This window comes from Melozone crissalis, unplaced genomic scaffold (assembly GCF_028551555.1).
Source record: "Melozone crissalis strain CALT ecotype California unplaced genomic scaffold, PUWL_Pcris_2 ptg000036l_1, whole genome shotgun sequence".
Taxonomy (NCBI): Eukaryota; Metazoa; Chordata; class Aves; order Passeriformes; family Passerellidae; genus Melozone; species Melozone crissalis.
The window spans coordinates 975,660-997,710 of NW_026535814.1; the positions used below are offsets into that span (position 1 = coordinate 975,660).

The 22,051-nt window shown below is 38.4% G+C and overlaps 1 protein-coding gene across 4 annotated transcripts in view; it reads right to left on the reverse strand.

Annotated features, from left to right (window-relative positions):
* The window catches only part of TMEM161B (transmembrane protein 161B), a 48,930-nt gene extending 36,069 nt beyond the window's left edge, over positions 1-12,861 (reverse strand). For 2 of the 4 annotated variants that reach the window (XM_054283336.1, XM_054283334.1), the window contains exons 1-3: positions 11,081-11,159; positions 5,087-5,190; positions 589-669 (exon numbers count right to left, since the gene is read on the reverse strand). In XM_054283336.1, the coding sequence (XP_054139311.1) occupies positions 589-669; positions 5,087-5,190; positions 11,081-11,131 (236 nt within the window). In that variant the 5' untranslated portion in view covers positions 11,132-11,159. Of the gene's footprint in view, positions 1-588; positions 670-5,086; positions 5,191-6,669; positions 6,771-11,080; positions 11,160-12,742 lie in introns of those variants that run through there. The other 2 variants (XM_054283337.1, XM_054283335.1) reach the window with 2 other exon arrangements.
* Between the last annotated feature and the right edge of the window lie 9,190 nt (positions 12,862-22,051).

Genomic DNA, 22,051 nt, shown 5'->3' on the forward strand with positions numbered 1-22,051 from the left:
TTTCCTCTTCACATACAAATTTTATTTTTCTTGAACACAAGCGATCAGAACTGTACACAGTAATCCAGATAAAGTTCTACGTTGGTGTCTTGTCCAAGAGGATTAATACTTCCCTCTCTCTTCACTAGAAACATTTAATGTAATATATCCTAAGAGCCCATTTGCCTTTTTCACAGCTGTGTTAAGAGCAGTGGCTTAGAGTAATCCTATGTTAAACTAATATACTCAAATCTTTCTTCTCTCACTTCAAGATGAAAAGCTACAATCCTAAGATTTGTTTCCACAGTTTTTATCTACATGCATACACTCACTAAAAAAACTTGCCATTGAATTAGCATTTCACAGACCGTTTTGTGGGCAGAAATTAACCAGTTCTGCACAATTTGGGAATGTCCAACTCTGTTAAACTGATAAAACATGTTTTGATAAAGAACTGTGACAATTAATGCAAGCAGGGCATCATATGCAACTAGCAGTTTTTAACTTATGCTAAGACAAAAGGTAGGCTGGTAAAGTTACCAGATGAACCATATAATGCTGAAAAAAACCCAAAAGATGGGGGAAAACATGCTTAAAAAAAGTATTTACCTATCTTTTTTACTTTTCCCTCTTTGCTTCCCTGCAAGAATCCGCAGTTCTTCTTCAGTGGGATGTTGATACCACCGTAAGCTAAAGAAAAAGAAAACCTCAAGTAAAACAATACCATTATTTGCAAATTAGAGCATGGCTTTCAAAAAACTGTATAACAACACAGATTTATATACTTACTAAGACACCTGTAATTTGTCACTCCTAAGCAAGACACTTTTGTGTATCAGTACCAACCCTGCCTGAACTGAACAACAGCTAGAGTTCAGTTCTCTACAGCAAATGAGGTATTTATACATAACTAGAAAGCTTTGCCACTTTGTCATTCACATGAAAGCTCTTCAGGTCTCTGAACACCAACTTTTAAAGATATCATCGAATACAGCAAACACAGTCATACAAGGTGGGAAAGTTCACTAGAATAATTATACCACTACAATTACTCATTAGAACCATATTCTAAACAACTTAATAAAGCACATTACCCAGTAATTTCCCAGAATCTGAAATATCAATTATCTAATAATCATCACCAAACATAATCAAATGTTTTTTTTTAAGCAGAGCACATCATAACCCCTTTCCTTAAACATTTCTCAGTGATATCTTCAACTTCTACTAGAAAAAGCACTATTAAAAAAATCAATTGACCTACAAGTCTTTTCACTCTCATAGATCAATGCACCATTAATTGCTCATTCATTTAAAAGGCAACAAATGGCATGGAAATTTTGAAGAGGACAAACAGAGATGGTTAAGTGTCTAAGATGGTATATTTTACCTAAATTTTTAAGTATGGCAAAAATCTTAGTAGCTGAAACAAGCCTTTTCCACATTCTGTCCTGATGCGGGAAGTCACTATGATCTCCAGGTATCACTATGATCTCCACTCTGAAATGCTGCAGTAAAGGAGACCAAGTATTAACAAGGACAGACATGAGAAATGTGTGTGGAAGTAGAAGGCCACTAATTGTCACACATAGTGACACAGGTCAATACGTGATAAAGGAAACCTCAACCACCACCTTGCATAAAGAAAACTTCACCAAGTAGGACCATTCAAATCCATACTGGTGAATTAGAGATGATGTCAGATGCAATTTCAAAAAGTTAGCAAAGGCAAATTTGGAAGGCATCAAAACTCAAACAATCTCAAGCCATTTAATAACACTTGATTCCCGGCTCCATTTTAGAAAGGCTTCCTTCATCTTGGGAACTCTTCAAGAGAAAAGAACGCTAATACCAGCCAACAAATCATCAAACCATTGCACAGTGCAAATTTCCGTTGAATGAATTCACTGCCAGTTCCAAAATTGAAAATGGCAAATATTACAAAGTTTGCATGAACAGTTTTGGATGGGCAAAAAAATGAACTCAATTTTGTATAAGTAAGAGTGAAAGTTACTTCATTAATTTATTTTTATTATGTATAGTACAGTTGAGGCATCTGTGATTTGCAAACTTTGCTGCAAAAGAGACTTTAAGACTGAGACACAAATAAATCAGAGAAACAAGCTTTGCATCCAACTCAAACTACTCTGGAGATGGTAACTTCTGTCCTTCACATGACTCAAAGCAACTGTGATATTCTTCTGCTTTGTCATTTACCACATCACCCTGATCTGTACTTGGGATGCTAATGATGAAAGCCACCTATGTGATAAAAAAACTTTTCAAAATCTTTCCTGCACAGACAGAGAAATGGTACCTAATGCAGCAGAACAGACAAAATTCTTGTTCTGTGTAGCATGCTAACACAAATCAAACCATAAATTATACCACAATTTGCTCCTAATTTTACTACAAAATGACATTGCAAGTGATAGCTAATTAGAACTAATAGGATAAAGAGTTTTGGTATTTTTCAGTTGATAAACCCTACACATCTTACATTTAAAATCTCAAAACCAAAAGACTTGGACAAACATTTTCATAAAGACAGAGATAATAAAAGGTAGTTTATATCTGTTTTAGCTTACATATGCTTAAAACTGAAATCCCACAACTGATTACCTTGTGGCTTTGACATATCCAAGTCAGTCTGAATAGCAACAGACACACAGACATGCCCTAGTTAATTTGAATAAAGGTCATTAACGAATCTACGGCAAAACATCCATTTGCCCCTGTATCCTGACATGCCCTGAAAACATAGTAGCTGAAATAGCTGAGTGACTTAAAAAGCAATGTTTTGGTAGAGAATGTTTTATTAGTTAAAAATGATGCAAGGCCTACGCAGATATTTAGGCTGGCAAATCTATTTAATTGCATTCAAGTTCTGAAAATAGCACTGATTGAAAAAGTTCATATTTCTTAACAAATTTATGTAAATTGCTCTTCAAGAGTCAGTGATAGCTATTTATTCCATTAATAAGTAACTACCTTAAATCTGTCTATCCTAACAGTTCTTTTAGATTTTGAGAAGTCTTTGTTTCCTTTTAACAAACTTCCCATGAACACAAACAGCCATCTTTAAACAAACTAGTCACTTAATGTTTCTGTCTTGTCTGATAACATGCTTATCCTCCCTCCCATTTAGCAAGGACTATCCACAGACATTTCAGATCCGTCTTGCCTGCTAATCCTTTGGAAGCAGGACACTCAAACAAAGTCACTTAAAAACCACTGTTAGATACCAAAGATTAGTTGAAGTTTACTAACAAAGCTAAGGAGGAGCAGGTGGTAATTTTTTCTTAGACAGATGGATTGCTTTAGGAGTGTTCCCGTACCTGCACACTTACGTGTGTAAAATCCTCTATAAAACCCACCCCACCCACACAGGTCTTTCAAATATCACTGCCAAAAAGACTATGAAGAAATGGGTTAAAGATAAAAGATAACCTTAGTTATCAGGTTAACTAAGAAAATAACTGCTTTTCTTTCTACCATTAAAATTCAGATTCTTGTTGCAGCCAATCTTCTGACTTATTCTTTTTTCTAGACCACAGGCTTACTTCTGATTCTTCATACAATTCCTGTATTCAGGGAATTATTCAGAGTGCCTGACATGACAATACACTAAAATAGTGCTATCAAATACATAAAAGAAACTGAAAAGCAACAACCAGCTACTAACATGGAAGGCAATAATAAAATTCCCACTGACTTCAGTAAGAGCAGAATTACCCAAGCACAAGTGCTGAAATCCTGCTTGAAGTATTTATCAATCTGCAGATGCACGAAGATAAATGGAGAAATGGATTTGAAAAATATTTGAACAGCAAACTTCTCCCTATCGCTGGCATGTGGCATGCCTTAAAACAAGGATACAGTAAGTGAAAAACTTCACAAAAATGAAGAACACGGGCATAATACTGACAAATTATTTTGCAAGAGCAATTAGATATTTAAATTTTCAAATAAAAGTTTACATCAATCTTAGACATAAAAGGTACAATATGCAATTTGGATAATTGCTGATAAAAAAAGACTCTCACGGTGACACACTTTAAAAATAAATGGTAGCCAGTTTCATATTGATTAGTGTCATGCTCTTTTTAGAGCACAAGAAAGGTTATCAATATCCTGCCAATATGGTTAACAGTGAAACTTCACACAACAATTAAGAGTATGATTCCTGTTTGTGTCATCCACCTGCCAATTACTGTTTTCTGTTATATCTAACATACATCTAAACAACATTTACAGTCACTTTTCATTAGCAACTTGATGGGTGATGAAACCTGGAATATTAAAAAGGAACAAGTTGATAATTATGAGATGCAGAGAAAAAAGACAATGCAAAGACTTGTTAATACTCCTATGGAGTACATTATTATTCAAGGATACTCCTTCAGAAGGTAGGCAGTAAGGATCTGATATTCTCAAAATTTTAACAGTTACAAAAGACAGCACACTACCTGCTAATCATACAAAGTGTTCCTCTTACCAAATGAAAAGACACAGTATCTATGATTCCTTTTAATATTTAACATAGTGGTTCATATTCAAAACAGTTGCTGTTTTAAATTATTATTATGGATACAGCGACACAGGGAATGCTCCCCTTGCAACTCATTATGTCTGTTTGATCTATTGCTACAAGGAAGTACTGTACTGAAATTTATATTAATCCTGTCCTTTGACATATTAAAAATTAACAGAATTTTTAATAAATACCTAAGCACTCATCATATGCAAGGCTAATCAGGAGGTAGATTATCAACAACACAGAGACAGTGCAGAGGAAAAGAAAACCCTTTTATTCTTCAGTATATTGTATTGAATTTAGCTTTTTAATATTAAAGGATGAACCTTGTACCTTTAATATAAGAGCTGAACAACAATTAACTTTGTGACTGATACAATTAATAGCAAAAACAAGTAATGTTCTTTTACAGCAACACTGTCATTTTGCCTTGAGCCCACAAATCAGGTGTAACAATGCTATGGTAAAAAATTTAATAAAAGTCAATTACTTAAAAAAACCCCAAACAAGATCAGTATGTATTACTTTTACTACCCTGATGCATAATTACCATATTCACACTTATCTTACCTGCCACTACAGAGAAGCCAACGAGCAAGAGAATAGTGAGGTATGATCTTCTGTATGACACTAGCCATTACCATGGTAACCACCAACTGTACACCTATCACACCCTGTAGAGAAGTAAGTTAATAACAAGTCAGTATGTGCTTCAGAAAAGTGTTGAAGTATCTTTAAAAAAAACCAAACTTAGTAACAGTCTGTATAACAGGCATGATAACACTGGGGAGGAATGGGGGGAGTGAGCCGGCAAAATACTAAAGCTGTTAAAAAAAATTCTCTGAAACTTGCTACAATAACTTACAAACTTCATCAAAGGGAAAACGCATTCTCAGGTCACCACAGCTAATCTCCCTGAAGAGGTCTAAGATTCTCCCCCTCATAATGCTGACCCCATTATGTATGTACAGACATTTCCTCTTTGTTTACCTAAATCTGTGGATTTCTATCTTCTCTAATTAGTCATTTTCAAGGACTCCTCTCCACATCATCATCATCCTTACTTTACCAGTTCAGTTCACCACCTTTTCCTCTTGATTTAAGGGTCATCAAAATTTCCTCTCTAAATCCTAGTCTAAATAACAGTTTGGCCAGACTATTGGCAAAGATGCTCTTGTCCCACTTGATCTGGTGGATACTGCTCTGTCTTACCAATCCTTGCACCTCAACAGTGTCCCATGGTCACATAAGCCAAATCCCTTCTACCAACACCTGCTATGCAATGAGCTGTTAACCTACAACTCTACATCAACCCTTCCCCTCCCTACCAGCAGTATAATCTTTCATCCTAAATAATGCACTAAGGAAAGTGCATGCACTCTTTTCTTCATTAATGCTTTCTCCCTTAGTAAAACACAAATTGTGCAGATACTGCTTTTATTAAAAAACGTAGGCAGATGAAATGTTTTGGATATACATTATTATCTGTAATTCAACACAATTGAGGGAAATAAAGACAGAATAAAATGTTCTTCAACTATTTATAAACACTTTCAATATGTTACCACATGTCTCACAAAAAAGTGCCATGTATCAATAAAAGGAGGTGCTACTTTTTTATACTTTGAAGTAACACCTTTGGAGGGCGTCAGATATCAGCAAGTTTCTTTGGTGCTCGAGTCTCCACCTCCTCCCTCTTTGGAATTTCTACTGCTTCTACACTTTGGTGCCATCAACCCCTTGAGGAATCTCAAAAAGTAAAGCCTCACTTTTGTTTATGTTCTGTTTCATTGATATTAGGATCAGGAACTATACATATTTGAATGCTCAATCTTTATTAAGGATTATGCATAGTTCTGCACATAGATTACTCAAACCAATTCCACGAGCTTCCTAGCTAAGAGAAGTGCACTCCTAACAAAAAAGTGTTACCAGCTGCATGCATAAAATACATGCTATACTTACATTACTAAATTGCTAAGTATATCCTCTTTGAGTACAAAACAATTTTAAAATCAAATGTTTCTTCTGACCATCTCACACTAAGCCCTATTACCACTTCCACCCAATGTAAGCGAGAAATCACTGTCCCTTCATCTAGCCTCTCCACTAAGCCATTATTCTCAGAATTCACTCTCTCAGGGTGAACTTACATTAATATTCCTCTAGAATAATGTATTTATTAGAAGCACAGCCTAATCAGATGCCAGTATGTCTCTTCATTTACTCCTAGAGCTTCCTATCTGTAAGGGAAAGAAATTGCCTTAAGACAAGAGAAGGGAAAAAGAAGCAAAAGAGGCAGTTTTTTTATATAGGGCAACAGGTCCACTAGCTAAGCTAAAATACTTACAATTCAAGAGACTACTTAAAAGTGTACCAATAGAAACTAATTTCCTTACTCAAATAAAGCCTGCAGATTGTAACAGAACCCATCAGGAACAATTCCTCTTAGCCACTGAATGCCTTGCTGCACCCTATATACCCATTTCCAGCGGAAATTTATAGTGCTCAATCCCATAAAGTTACTGATGTATTTGATAAAAATAGAAACACCTGCAAACCTTTCTGTGTACAAATTAAATAACCTAGCAAGTTTTAAGCCACTTGGAAAAAAAAAAAAAACCAACCAAACCTAAAACCCCTATGATATCTCTAAACTTAATTTTGACTTTGTGGAGGAAATATCCTAATAACCTTCTGGTATTTTTCTACATTTTAAGCAATTAAAAAATGTATATACATCTATATACACACATATGCCATGTGTGGGCATTTTTCTTGATTCCTGAAGGTTACTATTTAATCACAAGCAATATACTAATAGAGAAAAGCTGTCACAAGAAATTTTTAAAAAAATCCACTGCATTAATCTTCCTGCAATCTACCAAGAACACTAGTCACAGGAACACATTAGACAATACAATGAGTCAAAATAACCAGCTATGTGCACAGCACAACTTTTTGCCAACTCCACCTTTCTGCCTGGATGTGTTTACACTGTACTTGTAGGTTAATTAACACACTCCAGAAAAATGTACAACACCCCAAACTACCCCCATATTACAACACTAGAACACATTTTCCCTCCATCCCCAAATACAGCGTTCAATTCAGGCTCTGTCTAGATCCAGTCTCCCCCAACTTCTGAGTCTTCACTTTACACTAATAGCAGTTTAAATTCAAAACAACTAATTTCAGAACTATAAATGAAGATTAGGTGCTGGTTTCCACCAATATCTTACATCCTCTACTTGCACATTAGAGGACACAGGATTCAGATCTTCATCACAAATCTACAACTTTAAAAATCTACAGTATGAGAAATAGAGTGATATGTGTTTGAGGAAGATGCTCAATGTCAAAGCTGACACCGCAGGGCGTTTTGAGGACCTCTGGTAAACAAACCCTGGAACCTACCACTTGATCTGATTGAAGTAATAAGCACACAGTTGGTGACTGGGTTGACTCAAAACTAAGAGAAACACTACTCACTGTTAAGAGATGAGGAACTGCTGCACAGATTAAATAAAGTGTCTACAGTTACAGAATAGTTTGTGGAACTGAAACCATTCATAAGGCCTCCAACACTGATTCCATATACATCCATGTCCTTATCATGCTTCAGCTTTGCAGCTTGAAACTTGAGACCAAGTTCAAGACACTAGAGAGAGAGGTCTGCACACTGCTGATCAGAGACATTTTTGTCAATCTCTCTAATACTGGGAAGCATAGGGACCAAAGCTGACTATGTAAGTCAGTTTTTCTGCAAAACACAGGCTGGCAAGCAACCTCCTGGTCAAAAACAAGACTGAAATGGTACAGCCATGCAGCAACAACACAGTCTAATAAAATGCAGTCTGTCTGTCTTTCTGCCACAGAGGAAGATCTTTGATGAGAGGTGTCTCAGAAGTCTTGAGGACTATGTTCACTTCCTGACCCTCCAGCAACCGTGACATTCCTACCTTTGTTTGAGTAACATAACACACTTTACATAAAAGCTTTAAATAAAACATAGCAGAGAACACATTAAGTAGTCCACAAGAATAGTTTCAGCAGTTACACTAATGTGAAGCTTGACAGATTTCTTAAAATTGGTAGGAAAGAAATGGCAGGCTGAAAATGCAAAAGTGTAAGGTTGAAAAAAGTGTAACCTGGACTTTGGTTTTCAGCCCTTTATAGTACATACCTGGAGACAGACTTACTGATTAGTAGAAGGACAAAAACTAAGAATAAGTAATTAAGATAAAGTTACAATACTCTTATCTACACAGTGAGTGTACTTATAAAACACCAACAGCTCCCTCACAGTAAGAAAAAAAACCCAACAAATTTTTCAAAGTACTTCTACCTAAAGAACATTTTTCTTTTCATCATTACATGATTTATAGAACATGAAATAAAAAGATAGACAAGGTTGATTATATTATGCAAAGACACCACTCCAGTCTCCTTATTTTGACCTTGCCCAAGGTCATTCCTCCTTACCTGTGGTAAAAGGGCACGGGTTTCCATCTTTTCTTCCTTTTACCACTTATCTACCTATTACAAATAATTCAAATACCAGCTTTACACAGGACTTTGAAACTACTTGTTCTCATACAGTAACCATCTCCTCCATTACAAGATGAGGGCCTTGAGCTGAAGCCAACTGCTGTTGCACCAGGACTGCAGTAGGGATACAACTGCACGACTGAAAAACAGCTGGTAGAATCCCATTCACAACTTCACCTTCAGAAATTTAACGCCCACTGCTTACTTTCTGAAGTGGCAAGTCTTGTAAAAACAAGATTTTAACACAACTGTACTTGAGCATCCTACAGATGTTAATACAGGCCATAATAATACCTTTCAGTGGTAGCACACAAACACACTAATATGGCTGATGATTTTTCAAGTAAGAAACTGAAAAGGCATTGTAATAGTAGTGGCCACCAAGATTTTTAAGAGAATATAACAAATACTCCTATCTCCTGCAATTTTAAAAGTGCAATGGTATTTGTGAAGTCTGGAAGATAAATCCGCTTTGAAATGCCATTTAATAGCTGACACATTACTGCTTTTCCTGTAAATGAGACTTCCCCGTATAATTTTTTCTTCATATGAAAATTTTTCTCCTTATGTCCATGTTAAAGCTCCAGCTTGCAAGAGCAAAATAGCGTTCCCCTGAAACATAAATGCAATTCAGAATTGTTTCCTAAATAGTAGAAAATATTATACAGGATGGCCAAGAAAAGTGAACTTGCTGTACAACATCTTAAAGTGAATGGTTCCTGTGAAAACTACTACTTTCACAGATATCTTTAGTCATTACGATAATCAGCATCCTGAGGCAGTTCAAATCCTACGTTTTGTAGAAATCAGACATTCATACAGCTAATTTTGGAAAAGAAATCTACGATAAGAGAACTCTTTAAAAAAAAAATCAGATTTTTACTGTTTTTTCTATTCTCATGACCAAGGCTTCCCTGAATTAAAATTTTCACACACCTATCACTGTTTATAAAAAAGTTGCTTAAACGGGCATGAAGAATATACCAGGTGTTCAATAACATCACCTAACTGCTCACCCTCACAGTCTTTCATACCCAAAGGTCACTTCTCTCTTGACCAGTGTCCTTCCACAGAGACAAAGAAGAACCATAAACTGCTGCTTAGAAGGACTCAGACATGCATGACTCCCTTGGAAACAAGGTGATTTGTTTGAAACGAAACAGTTTTAGTCAGTGAACAGCATTTCACCTGACAGTCTTGCTTCATTTACCATTGAGGCTCTCTAAGTTCAAGATTACAGAACTAGTGGTCATTAGGCAAACCACATTATTGCTACAGAAATCTTAGGGACAGAACAAGGGCATTTATAAAAATGCAAATTTATCATTATTACTGAAAAGGCAATACAGAATGCCTGTTGCAGTGAACACCAATATATACAGAATATATTATTAAATTATAACTAAAACTAGTTCAGAGAAATTATGTACTACACAGGGAAAAGGTTATACTCCATTATTACTTTTCCAAGATTTTCAAAATTTCGTTTGCCCAGTATTTCCACAAATCAGACAAGTACAAACTACAGAAGTTCCCACTCTCTAAAAGACTGGCTTTTTAAAGAACAGGCTCTATCATTACAGGAATCATTCCAAGTACAAAAAGTGCGAAGACGTTAATGCCTCTGCTGAACATTCTAAAACACCATGGTCTTAAAAAGTGTTAAGACACTTGTGCAGAGCTTAGTGTCATGGCCTAACTGGCACTGCAACCGCACAGAGGAGTCCTGACAGTCCCATCCCAGCAGGTGTTGATGTTTATAACCTGATTTCTAAGCTTTTGGTACAAAAGAAACTGATCAATGTTTCATTCTCCTGTTGCTTTGGAACTTGAAAATACAGCTTCCAAACAGCACAGAAGTAGACTACCATCTTTTGCCTTCACTTGTCATGGAACCACACACAAAGGTTATTTGCCCACACTGCCAGCACACAGTAAAGAAAACTGGACCTGATCTTTCAACCCCATTAGGCCACACAAGCAAGCACTCAATTACTTTAAATAAGGACCTACACTGAAAGGAAAAACTTTTTTGCTTGCAATTTTCCAAATGTAGCTTCCCATACTAGACCACAGCACTCACGGACTCCTACAAATGAGAGGAGCATCTCAAGGCCTTTTGAATAAGTATTTTAACCCCTGTGGAAAAGAAAAAAAAAAAAAAAAAAGAAAAAAGTAAAAGACTTCATGAGAAAAAAATCATAAATTTTTTCAAAAATTATAAAGAAATCACAATTTCTTTCATATACAAGAATTTACACTATAAAAACTACTTTAGTGAAACAACATGATTAAACTTCTAAGTAGGAGAACAGTTAAAAGGCAAATTTTATCAAAAATTTACTTGTAAAGTGCATTTCTTAAGACTTAGATCAATGAACAAACACTGGTGCCATAGCTAAAATGACATATTGACACTTAAATTCATATAGTCATATGGAAGAGAAATATATTAATGGCACACACAAAATACGTTTTTATACCTGCAGACTCTGTTCCTCATATCTCAAATATAAGTACATTCAAGGCTAAGCAAATCAATTCCAGTGTTTTAAATGCTAAGACCTAATAACAAAATTCAGCATACCTCTACAGAGATACATCTTTATATAATTTAATATTCATTAAATACTTAGCCTGCTCTATTGAATCAACATATATCCAACAAGGCTACATTGTTAGTAGGAATTACACCAAACTTAATTCTACTGTGTTACAAGGTCATTTATTGTGCACTACATTAAGCCCAATAAATTGTAGCTGTGCTGAAATACTTGCTGCAAATAAGCGATTTGAGGTGGGACTCTTTTCATGAGATCCTCTCCAGACCCAACTGTACTGTGATTCTACAACACTCACGCGCTGCCATCGCACACATGGCTGCTGTGACATGATCCAGAGCACCAAGAGCAAACTTGTGGCAATGAACAACAAAGCATATGGCAAAGGTTTCTGGATACATCGAAGATCACATACACACTCCATTTACAGAGGATTTAAGGAGACCCGACAAGACAGTTCTACTCATAGAATCAATGCTGAAAAGAACTTAGGATCATCAAGACCAAATGGCAACCCAGCACTGCCACTGTAATCCCTGAACCTCTAAAACACATCACCGAGCACCAGGTTCAAACGTTTCTAAAACACTTCCATGGATCGTGACTCCACCACCTCGTTGGGCAACTTATTCCAATGCCTGACCACTCAAACAATGAATTTTCTTTTTTCTAGTATGTGTAGAAATTTGTATTTCCAATCTCTTCGCTTGAGGCCATTTCCCTGCATCTCACTGCAGGCAGGGTAGAAGAGACCAGCCCCCACCCCACTACAATCTCCTGTCAGGTAGTTATAGAGAGGGAAAAGAATCTTGTGCATTTATACAGAGACATCCTAACCCCGCTACAGAGCACTAAGTGCAGTGGCTCACTCTACTTGCCAGCGGAAAAGCAGCACTGGGCAGTGGAACCGTATCGACATTAGACCGCGGAATGCCGCAGACGCCGCGGTGTTCTGTTCACGAGCGCCAACTGCAGAGCTCGATAGTGTCACGCCGCTGCCTCCCTGCCCCTGACGCGCCCAAACCCCCGAGCTGTCCCAAGAGCCAGGGACCGGGGCCTGCAACAGCTTAGCCCCGATTCAAGGGAGGCGAGCGGACTCAGCCGCCCCGCTCACCATGGCGCCCGCCTCGGCCCCGCCAGCCGCCGCTGCCGTCCAGCTCGTCCCCACTCCCGGCACATATATCCGCCCGCTCGCCGCTCCCGACCAGCGCACCCCGAGGTCACGCCCGGATCCCGCCGCCAACAAGGCCCGCCAGAGCTGTCCGACCAGCTGCCTGCGCGGGCGGGGCTCCGGAGCGCTGGGACGGCACCGCGACGGACAGCCCCGGCCCCACCGCTCCACCCCCGCCGGCCCGCGACAAGCGGAGCAGGTAGAGACGCCTGCCACGGCGCACGGGCCACGGGCCCCTTGGCGACAGCCCTCTCAGGCGTCGCGTAGCCAGCCTGTTCCGGGCACGGCACCGCCGCGACCCCAACCACGTGACGCGGGAGGTCGCCCCGAGCGCGGAGTTTCTCCAACTCGCGACTCCCCGCGTGAGGCACGGCACCGCTGGAGCACCGGAGAGGAGCGGGCGGAGCGGGGAGGGGTCCGACACGGAGGCAGCGTGAACGGAGCCCGGCGGAGGAGTGGTGGGAAGCAGGAGGTGCGCATGCGCCGAGGTCACAGCGCTCTCTCCCGCGCCGGCGTTGCGCATGTGCAGTGGTGCGGACTGAGGTCGGAAGGGTGGCTGGGCCGGTACGCGGTCCTGGCCGCGGTTAGCGGTACCTAAGGGAGGCCCTCCGAGGAACGAGGCGGAATCGCTTGGCCCGGGGGAAATAGGTGTTCTCCTTGCAGAATACTCAGTACTGCGCACTTCCTGGCTCGGTCCGAAAGGGATACTCCTGGGTAGTCCGTCCCAAAACAGCCACGGGGAACAGTTGCTCAAGTTTTGTCGTAAATCGTGCGGTTTCAAATGCGTCTTTGTGGTCCTTTATGCATGAATTGGAAACAAATAGGAGCATTCTGCTTGAATAGATAAATAGTATTTCTGTAGAAAATATTTAACGTCTGTTCGTATTTTGGCAAGTTTTATCTGCCTCCTGAGAAACCTAGGAGGGTCGCAAGATGGTTTGAGCTGGAAGGATCTGTATGGATAATCTCATTCCAAGCCTGTACCATGTCAGGGACACCTTTCATTAGAGCAGGTTGTTTAGAGTCCTGTCCAGTCTGGCCTTCCAGGGATGGAGTGTCCATCCAGTTTCCCTCACCACGCTCACAGTAAGGAACTTCTCCTTAACATCTAATCTAAATCTCTCCACTTTCAGTTTAAAACTGCTTGTCCTGGTCCTGTCACTATCTGCCTGTGTAAAAATTCATTATTGCTCTTATAACGCCCTCTTTAGGTGAAGGGGCTCTAAGGTCTCCTAGGAGCTTTCTCTTCTCTGGACTGATGATTGCCAACTTTCTCAGCCTGTCTCTTTTGCACAGGTGCTCCAGTCCTGTGATCACCTTTGCAGACTTCATCTGGACTCACTCCAGGAGGTTCCTGCCTTTCTTGTGCTGAGGACCCCAGAGCTGGACACAAAACCCCAGGTGAAGGTCTCAGGAGGTCAGAACAGACCTTCTCATCCTTCAATCCTCCTCCTCCTTCCATCTGCTGACCAGGCTGGTTAGGATGCAACTTGGGACATGGTTGTCTTTCGGTGCTCCACATGCAACTGGTAGGCTCATGTCCAGCTTTTCGTCCTCCAGAACCTTGAAAGAAGGATCTCTGCAGGGCGGCTCACAGTGAATCTAAATCTTGCTTCACACACAAATCCCTAGGGAAAGCTAATGTAGTGAAGTCTCAACAACTATTAGGAAGTTACAAACTCTCTAATTCTGACATTTTAAATTCTTCCTTTGAATTATGTCGCAGCTAAAAAAACCCAAAAATAACTCAAAATCACATTCTAAAACAGTAGAACAAATAGATTGCAAAGGAAATCCTCTCTGATACTAGAGATTATACTGCCAAAGACAAGATGATTCTGAGCTATTCAAACCATTCAATTTTAGTCAACAAGTAGGTCTTTGGCCTCCAAATTTATTAATGCTAATTTGGTCACATTTATGGGAAATGTTACATGTCAAGAAAATAGCAAATTCTAAAGGCATTTGTTCTACTCCATGTGTTTCTTGTACACAGAATACTAAAGAAAATCAATAAGCTCTTTAAAAGGCAAAGTTACAACAAAAAGGTATCAGTCTTATTGCAGAGATGGTAAGAGATGAGATGCATTTGGAGAACAACTGATTTGAGGCTTGTTTACTTGTGGAGGTAAGAGTCTCAAAAGTGTTTTAAACAAAATTCTTAATCTGGAACTCTTTGGCATAAGATTTCATCACTGATACAAATTGGTGGCATTTTATGAAAAATTATCAAAATTGGAAGTGAGCAGAACTGTTTAATTAACTGAAACAAGAATTAGTCAGCTTGAACTCTAACAATCACAATTTCAGAGCAGTAGTATTTTAATTCTAGTGTTGTTTGAATTTGTATTTCACACAACAAAGACAAGGCCAAAGTTGTTCTAATCACTATGGAAAAATGTATTTTTGGATGGATGTATATGGGCTGAGTGGACCTTTGCAGCAGCGAGGTAAAGAAAACTGCCCTGTGCATTACTGTCTAACACCACTACTGGTACAAACACGACCTGACCTGTGAAGTTGCTCTCTTGAGTCCTCTTGTCTCAAAGAGTGAGTAAGTTTTAAGAAAAGCATTAAAGGAGACACATTTTTACTGCCTGTGCCAGCTGAATACAAGGCAGTCTTAAGCTGGAGGTTTATACCTCATTATTCAGAATGTATGAAAGTACATATTTTTAATACATTGGTTCACACAGCTAAGCTATGCACACAATATTGATGCATGCATGCACCTCTATAAGCGTAGAAAAGTTAATGCTCTCTAAATGTGCTGTTTCAAATGAAACACAACATAAAACAGCACAAACAAATATATCACTGCTAAAACTAATAACTCCTCATTTTATCTACTGTGTGACATTTAAGTCATTATTGCTCTGTTCAATTAATTTGAAACATGCTTTCTGATAGCACTTTTTTTCCCCCTAAAAAATCATGTTACTGAGCAAGTGCCTTCTTGCTGAGCAGTTCATTAGTGCTAAAAGGTGTGTTGTGATTTGATTTAACCACTATTAAAAGTGGATAAAACCACTTGTTAAAAGAACTTAAAAATACATGTCTCTGATGGTAGTATTTCATTTTAAAAAGCACAGAGAGGTTTTGATGCATTTTTCTTTGTATTGTGTCTTGAGGCTTCATGTACATTGTTTTAATATACAGTAAAGTATCTTACAAACAAAGTCATAACAGCATAATCAGAACATAACTATATCAGCAATGGGCTGGTACATGCTGCGGTGTCCCAGAGTGGCATTTGTGTGTAAAAAATCTTGTCCTGAGTCAACGGGCTAGAAATTGGCAAAGCATTCCAGATGTGTAATGCAAAAAAAAAGGGGAAGTTCTTTGGGATGTTGGTACTCAGTAGTAGATGATGAGTGGACTGCAATCTGCAGTGCAGTTGGGGAAAAGATCTTGTGCTTGTGTGCGGGAGCTGGACCACTGGAGGTCTTGCAGGTCAGAACCAGAATTTTAAAATTAATCTTCTGCTTCTCAGAGAAGCAGTGTAGTGGGCAGACTAACTCTGGTATGTTGGACGCTTGGAAGCAAGCTAGCAATCTGTCAGGAACATTCTTTAAATACTTGGGGATGGTGCCACAAGCCTTTATCTCAGTTCCTCAGGCATACTTAGGAAGTATATCCCAAGCACTTGTAAGTATTACAAACATATTAAACAAACGAACAAACAAAACACTGACTAGAAGAATATTCTCCATCTACAAATCAGAATATAAAGGCAGCATTTGTAAGACTCAGGACTAGGAATTCTCCAGCCCCTCTTGATGCTCTGATCACATACCTCTCATTCCTTACAAGAATCATGATTTGTACAGCTCTAAACCCCAAATAGAATGACCATGAGTGGGTGGTGATCAGGTAATTACTTATTCTAGTCCCATGCTGTCAAAGGGGAGATGAGGGTCAGGATGCAAGTTCTGCACCCCCTCCCAGTTCCTCTGACCTCAAGGTCAGTGATGAATTTTTTACCTTTCTATGCTTTCAGGGAAGAGAACAGGTGAGGCTTAGTCAGCTTTGTACAGAGGGCTGCATGCACAGAAAACCAAGCAGCCTCTCATTTTTTCTGTTGTTTCTGTCTACCTTTCAATGCATAAACAAATCATATGTGCAGTCCTTTCTTCAGAAAAATCCCCAAAAGGCTAGCACTGGGAAATCTGTCACACAGTCAGCCCTGAAGAAGTTAGCTGTTGTTGTAGTGCAAAGCACTGCACTAATAAACTGCTGTCTAATAAGTGAGAGTTAATAAAATGAAGTGGTAAACCAACATGTGAGTTATGAAGATCATCTATCACTAACGGGTGTTATCTAGTGTCCCATAGATGCTCAATATGTGTTGTTTATATCAAATAATAAAGTCTTGTGTCAGTAGCATTAACTGGAAATGGTGTTCTGTGATCATAGAATAAAAGCTATCAAGGAGTTTTGTTTACTGTACTTAGTTCTCCTTTTTTTCCTTGCTCTTCTCTGTGCTTCCTATCAGAATGGTATTTATAGGAGCAATTCTTCAATTAGTTTTAAAAAAAGCTTAAAAACATCTTGATACAGATGAAGACTTAGGGATGTTAGTGCAACAGGCCAAAGTAATCCCCATTATAAATCCATTTTTTCAACACAGGTAAATCTGGGTCAAAAATGTCCAAAAAAAATTTAGTCAAGATGTAAAGCTCAAATTAAAAAGTGCAACAGAACAATGCATCTGTCGAGTGTTTTCAAGTGTGTCTTTATATGCTTTATTGTGATTCCAACATAGCCCTGTGGTAAAAATGTTAAGAACTCTTCTATTCTTCTGTAATTTGAAGTGTGACATTCTTCTGTAATGTGAAGGCAGAGTTACCACTATATCTCTGGTATGTAAAGGAGAGATAATTTTATAAACTGGCTTTGGACAAATGACGCTGAAACAATCAGTGTTTTGATGTTAACAGGAGTTACACAGTTTTGAATGCCAGGATTCTTAAATTTTGAGACATATTGAAAAAAGCTGAATGTTTTCAATTGTGCCCTACTGTTTCTCTGAGATTAAAGGGAATAATAAATTAAAAATTGAAAAACATTTATATTTAAAAAATTTTTCTGTCAAACTCTTGCTATAGTGCTCTAAAGTGATTCTCTAAAAGCCAAAATACTGTGGGGAACAGGAAGACTAAAACATACTTAAAGTAAACATGTTTTTATATCCTTTAACATTTTAGTCTATTTTCTAGGGAATTCTGGTGGTTTTAATCATTCTGTATTTGCATGTGAGTGTGTGCATGATAATGTCATAGTTATTTCACCTGGTTACTTTAGGCCTTGTCCAGTTCCTACCTAAATCCCCTGAAATATGCTAACTTCTTACACGTCTGATGAAATTGTGAACCCTGGGGATTGTCAAGGGGTGTGTTAGTTTTGGATTGCTTGATTTTTTTGGTGAGGACGGAAAAAGCAGGAGGCAGGAGATGCTCTGGGCACCAGAGCTGAGATTCTTCTACAAGCCATGATGAGGACTAATACAACAAATTATTTCCCTGTAATTCGTAAAGTGCATGCATGGATGCAGAGACTCACTCGCTGCCTTTGAGAAAAGGTGTTCACACTGGAGCTCATAGATGCTGAAAGGCTGTATTCTAGTAGGAAACTCAGAAGATAGAGAAGGAGAACCCTTGCTTCCAAACTCATCCTTAAAAACTTAAAACAAATCATCCTTAAGAAACTACACCCCATGAACTAAAATGACACACGCCATGTAGTTCAAGAAGACTATTTTGCCCATGGGAGAGACTCACATTACAGCAGGTTGGGCAGGACTGCTACTCCTAAATAATAGAACCATGTTGGAGAAGTCCATGGGAAGGACCCTATGAAGAGACTCTTCTCTCTAGGTGAACTGAAGAAAGATTCCAGAAGTGATAAACTGACTAAAACCCCATGTTTTGTCTCCTTTCACTATCGGTGGGAAGGAAAGTAGGGCTGGGGAGGGGGGGAGACATTCTAATGGTTTGTTGTAGCTCTCTTTATCCTTTTATTATTGTAATAAATTTTTCTTTATACCTATTAAGTTTTGAGTTGATTTTGTCCTTAAAGTGTTTTCTCCTAATCCTTATCTCGCCCCACGAGCCTTTTGGGGTTTTTTTCCCCCTCCTCTGCTCAACTATAGTAGAGGAGAATGAGTGAATGTTTTTTTGTTGGTCCCTAGCTTTTAGCCAATGTCAAACCCCAACAAGGGGAGACCCTTATTATTGCTACAAGCAGGGATAGTGCTACAGTGTGAACTCTCCCCTTATTAAAATTTATGTCTAAATGCAGACAACGCATCAGCTGGCCCACATATCTTATTCAGACAGTAGCAAATCCAAGCACAAGAAAGAGATACCAAGCAGATGAGGGCTCATTAGCTCCCCTGCTAATATGAGATTTATACTCATTTGAGTTTGAGCCTCTTGTTCAGTGTTTCTGACAACTTATGCACTCTCTTTAATGCAATAATCTCTAAAGTGTTCTTCACAATTGTTATACAGGTGGAACCTGGCCGTGAAGATGTTCAGAAGTACAGAGAAAGACAACATACATATATATATGTATATACACACACACACACGTGTGTGTGTGTGTTTGTGTGTGCACGCTCGTCTATAAATATACATACATTTGAAAAAGTCTTTAGATATATGTATATCTATATACGTATATCTAATATACATATTAGATATATGTATATCTATAACACACATATCTAATGTGTGTTTGTGTATGAATATGTGAGTCTATATTCTATGAATGTTAGTACTTACAAAAAACTTGGTAAAATGGTATTGTGTCATTCTCAATTAACATTCTCAGAATAGTCCTCAATTGAGGACTTCATAGTTAGACTCCAGTGAACATTGATGAATTTAATATTTTAAAACTCAGCAACTAAGGAGACCAAAAAATACATTTGCCAAAATATATTTGTCTAACTACAGAACAAATATTGGACTTCAGGCAGAGGGACAATGTCCTTCCCTTCCCTTCCCTTCCCGGAACCTTCCCGGAACCTTCCCGGAACCTTCCCTTCCCGGAACCTTCCCTTCCCTTCCCAGAACCTTCCCGGAACCTTCCCGAAACCTTCCCTTCCCTTCCTTTCCCGGAACCTTCCCTTTCCGGAACCTTCCCTTCCCTTCCCGGAATCTTCCCTTCCCGGAACCTTCCCGGAACCTTCCCGGAACCTTCCCTTCCCGGAACCTTCCCGGAACCTTCCTGGAACCTTCCTGGAACCTTCCCTTCCCGGAACCTTCCCTTCCTGGAACCTTCCCTTCCCGGAACCTTCCCAGAACCTTCCCTTCCCGGAACCTTCCCTTCCCTTCCCTTCCTGGAACCTTCCCTTCCTTTCCCAGAACCGTCCCTTCCTGGAACTGACCCTTTTCTTTCCCTTTCCTTTTTCCTTTCCTTCTTCCTTTCCTTTCCGAACCTTTCCTTTCCGAACCTTTCCTTTCCAAACCCTTCCCCTTTCCTTTCCTCTTTCCTCTTTCTGTTTTTTCTGAGTGGATGCCTGAACAGGGGTTATTATTCTGAACCACTACAGTCATTAATTATCTGTGTCCTCTGAGTTATTAATAATAATTAGCACTTCAATGTGCTCTGCATTAAACAAAATGCCGATGAAACAAAATACTAAGCCTAATTAGTGTTGTGATTCTATTTTACATTTTAGGCCTTTTCTTTTCCTTTTTTTACTTTTTTTTTCCTTTGGAAGGGAAAAGTTTTTCCTTTTTCAGCAAGCTTTCAAACTAATTTAAACTGAATACATTCAAACTATACTACTAAAAGTTAGTCACCAACTTGCCAATATCAGCTTGATCAATTACATCTGCAGCAGCTGATGCGGAATTGAACGCTATGCATGTTAATGACTGTTGCTGACGGCATTAATTTCTTTGACAAATTGCTTTACACTCTTATTTTCAGGTTTCTGATGGCCAATTCAAATTTTAACTTTTCTTCTAAAAAAATATTACCAGGTAGGGACATCATAATACTTATTTATGAAATTACTAAATTACAATAAGCAGATTTTGGGGGGGGGGTTGACATTTTATTTTTGAGACTAAAGAATTGCATTAAATATTCATTTAATGTTGAAATATAAGCAACATTAACAAGTATCAAATCTCTTAAATATTCCACTGTGACAATGTGAACATTTAAAACATTAATCAGTTTTTTTCGATAAATATTAGCCAGAACAAAGATAATTAGGGGAGGGTTCATCCAGGAGATTTCCAGGAACACTTGTTTTAGTGTTCCTGAATGGCATACTTGCACATTACTTTGCAGGCAAATTGATCTTGTTTACAATAGTAATATTTTGTCTACATATTTGCTTTGTGCAAATACATTTCCACAAAGGGCCATAGAATGCAAGAATTATTAGATGTAATTTGTAACCACTAGACAGTCACTGCCTGAAGTGTCAAAGGGGAATACTTCTATTGCATATGGACCAATTAATTTATGGGTTTTTTCATATCAAGTACTACCTTTGTGGTCAAACAAGCTAAAAGCAAATAAAACAACAAAAGAAAAGAAAGACTCTGTGGGAAAGAATCACAGAGTAAAAGTGCAATATGACACCTACAAGATGGCTGCCTTTTCATTTTTTGTCCATGATTATAGACCAGTTTCTATAAGAAACTTAATGGGAAATGTCCACTACCAAATGTCCTAGAGGAACTACAGCTACATCCTCCTAACACTCTCGCAAAGAGTAACAAAATATATTAAACATATTAAGCTTATATACACACACAGAGAACATCACACAGGTTTGTCTGGAGGAACATCTGCACATGAGTCATCATACTGATATCAACAAGTTTAGGTGCATAAGGAGGACAGAAAGACACAGAAGAATATGAATAATATAAAAGAAATCCCTTCACAGATGAATAACATAAAAGAAATCCCTTCAATATAATAGGCAAAATTGGCATAGATTTATCCAACAGTGACACCATTTTAGCAGATGATTAATATATATATATATATATATGTACAACTAATATATATATAGTGTGTTAAAAAGATCTTTAGGGAGGCTTCTCAAATTTGCAGAGAAAATACAACTTTGTATGAGTGTATCAACTCCTCTGCTCTTGGTTTAAAAGTTATGGAAACAATATAAAGGTAATGTTCAACATTGTATTACAAACTTGCTAAAAAAGACCAAACAGTCTTACAAAACGTTAGATCAAGTCCAGCAACAATTTTGTGGACAAA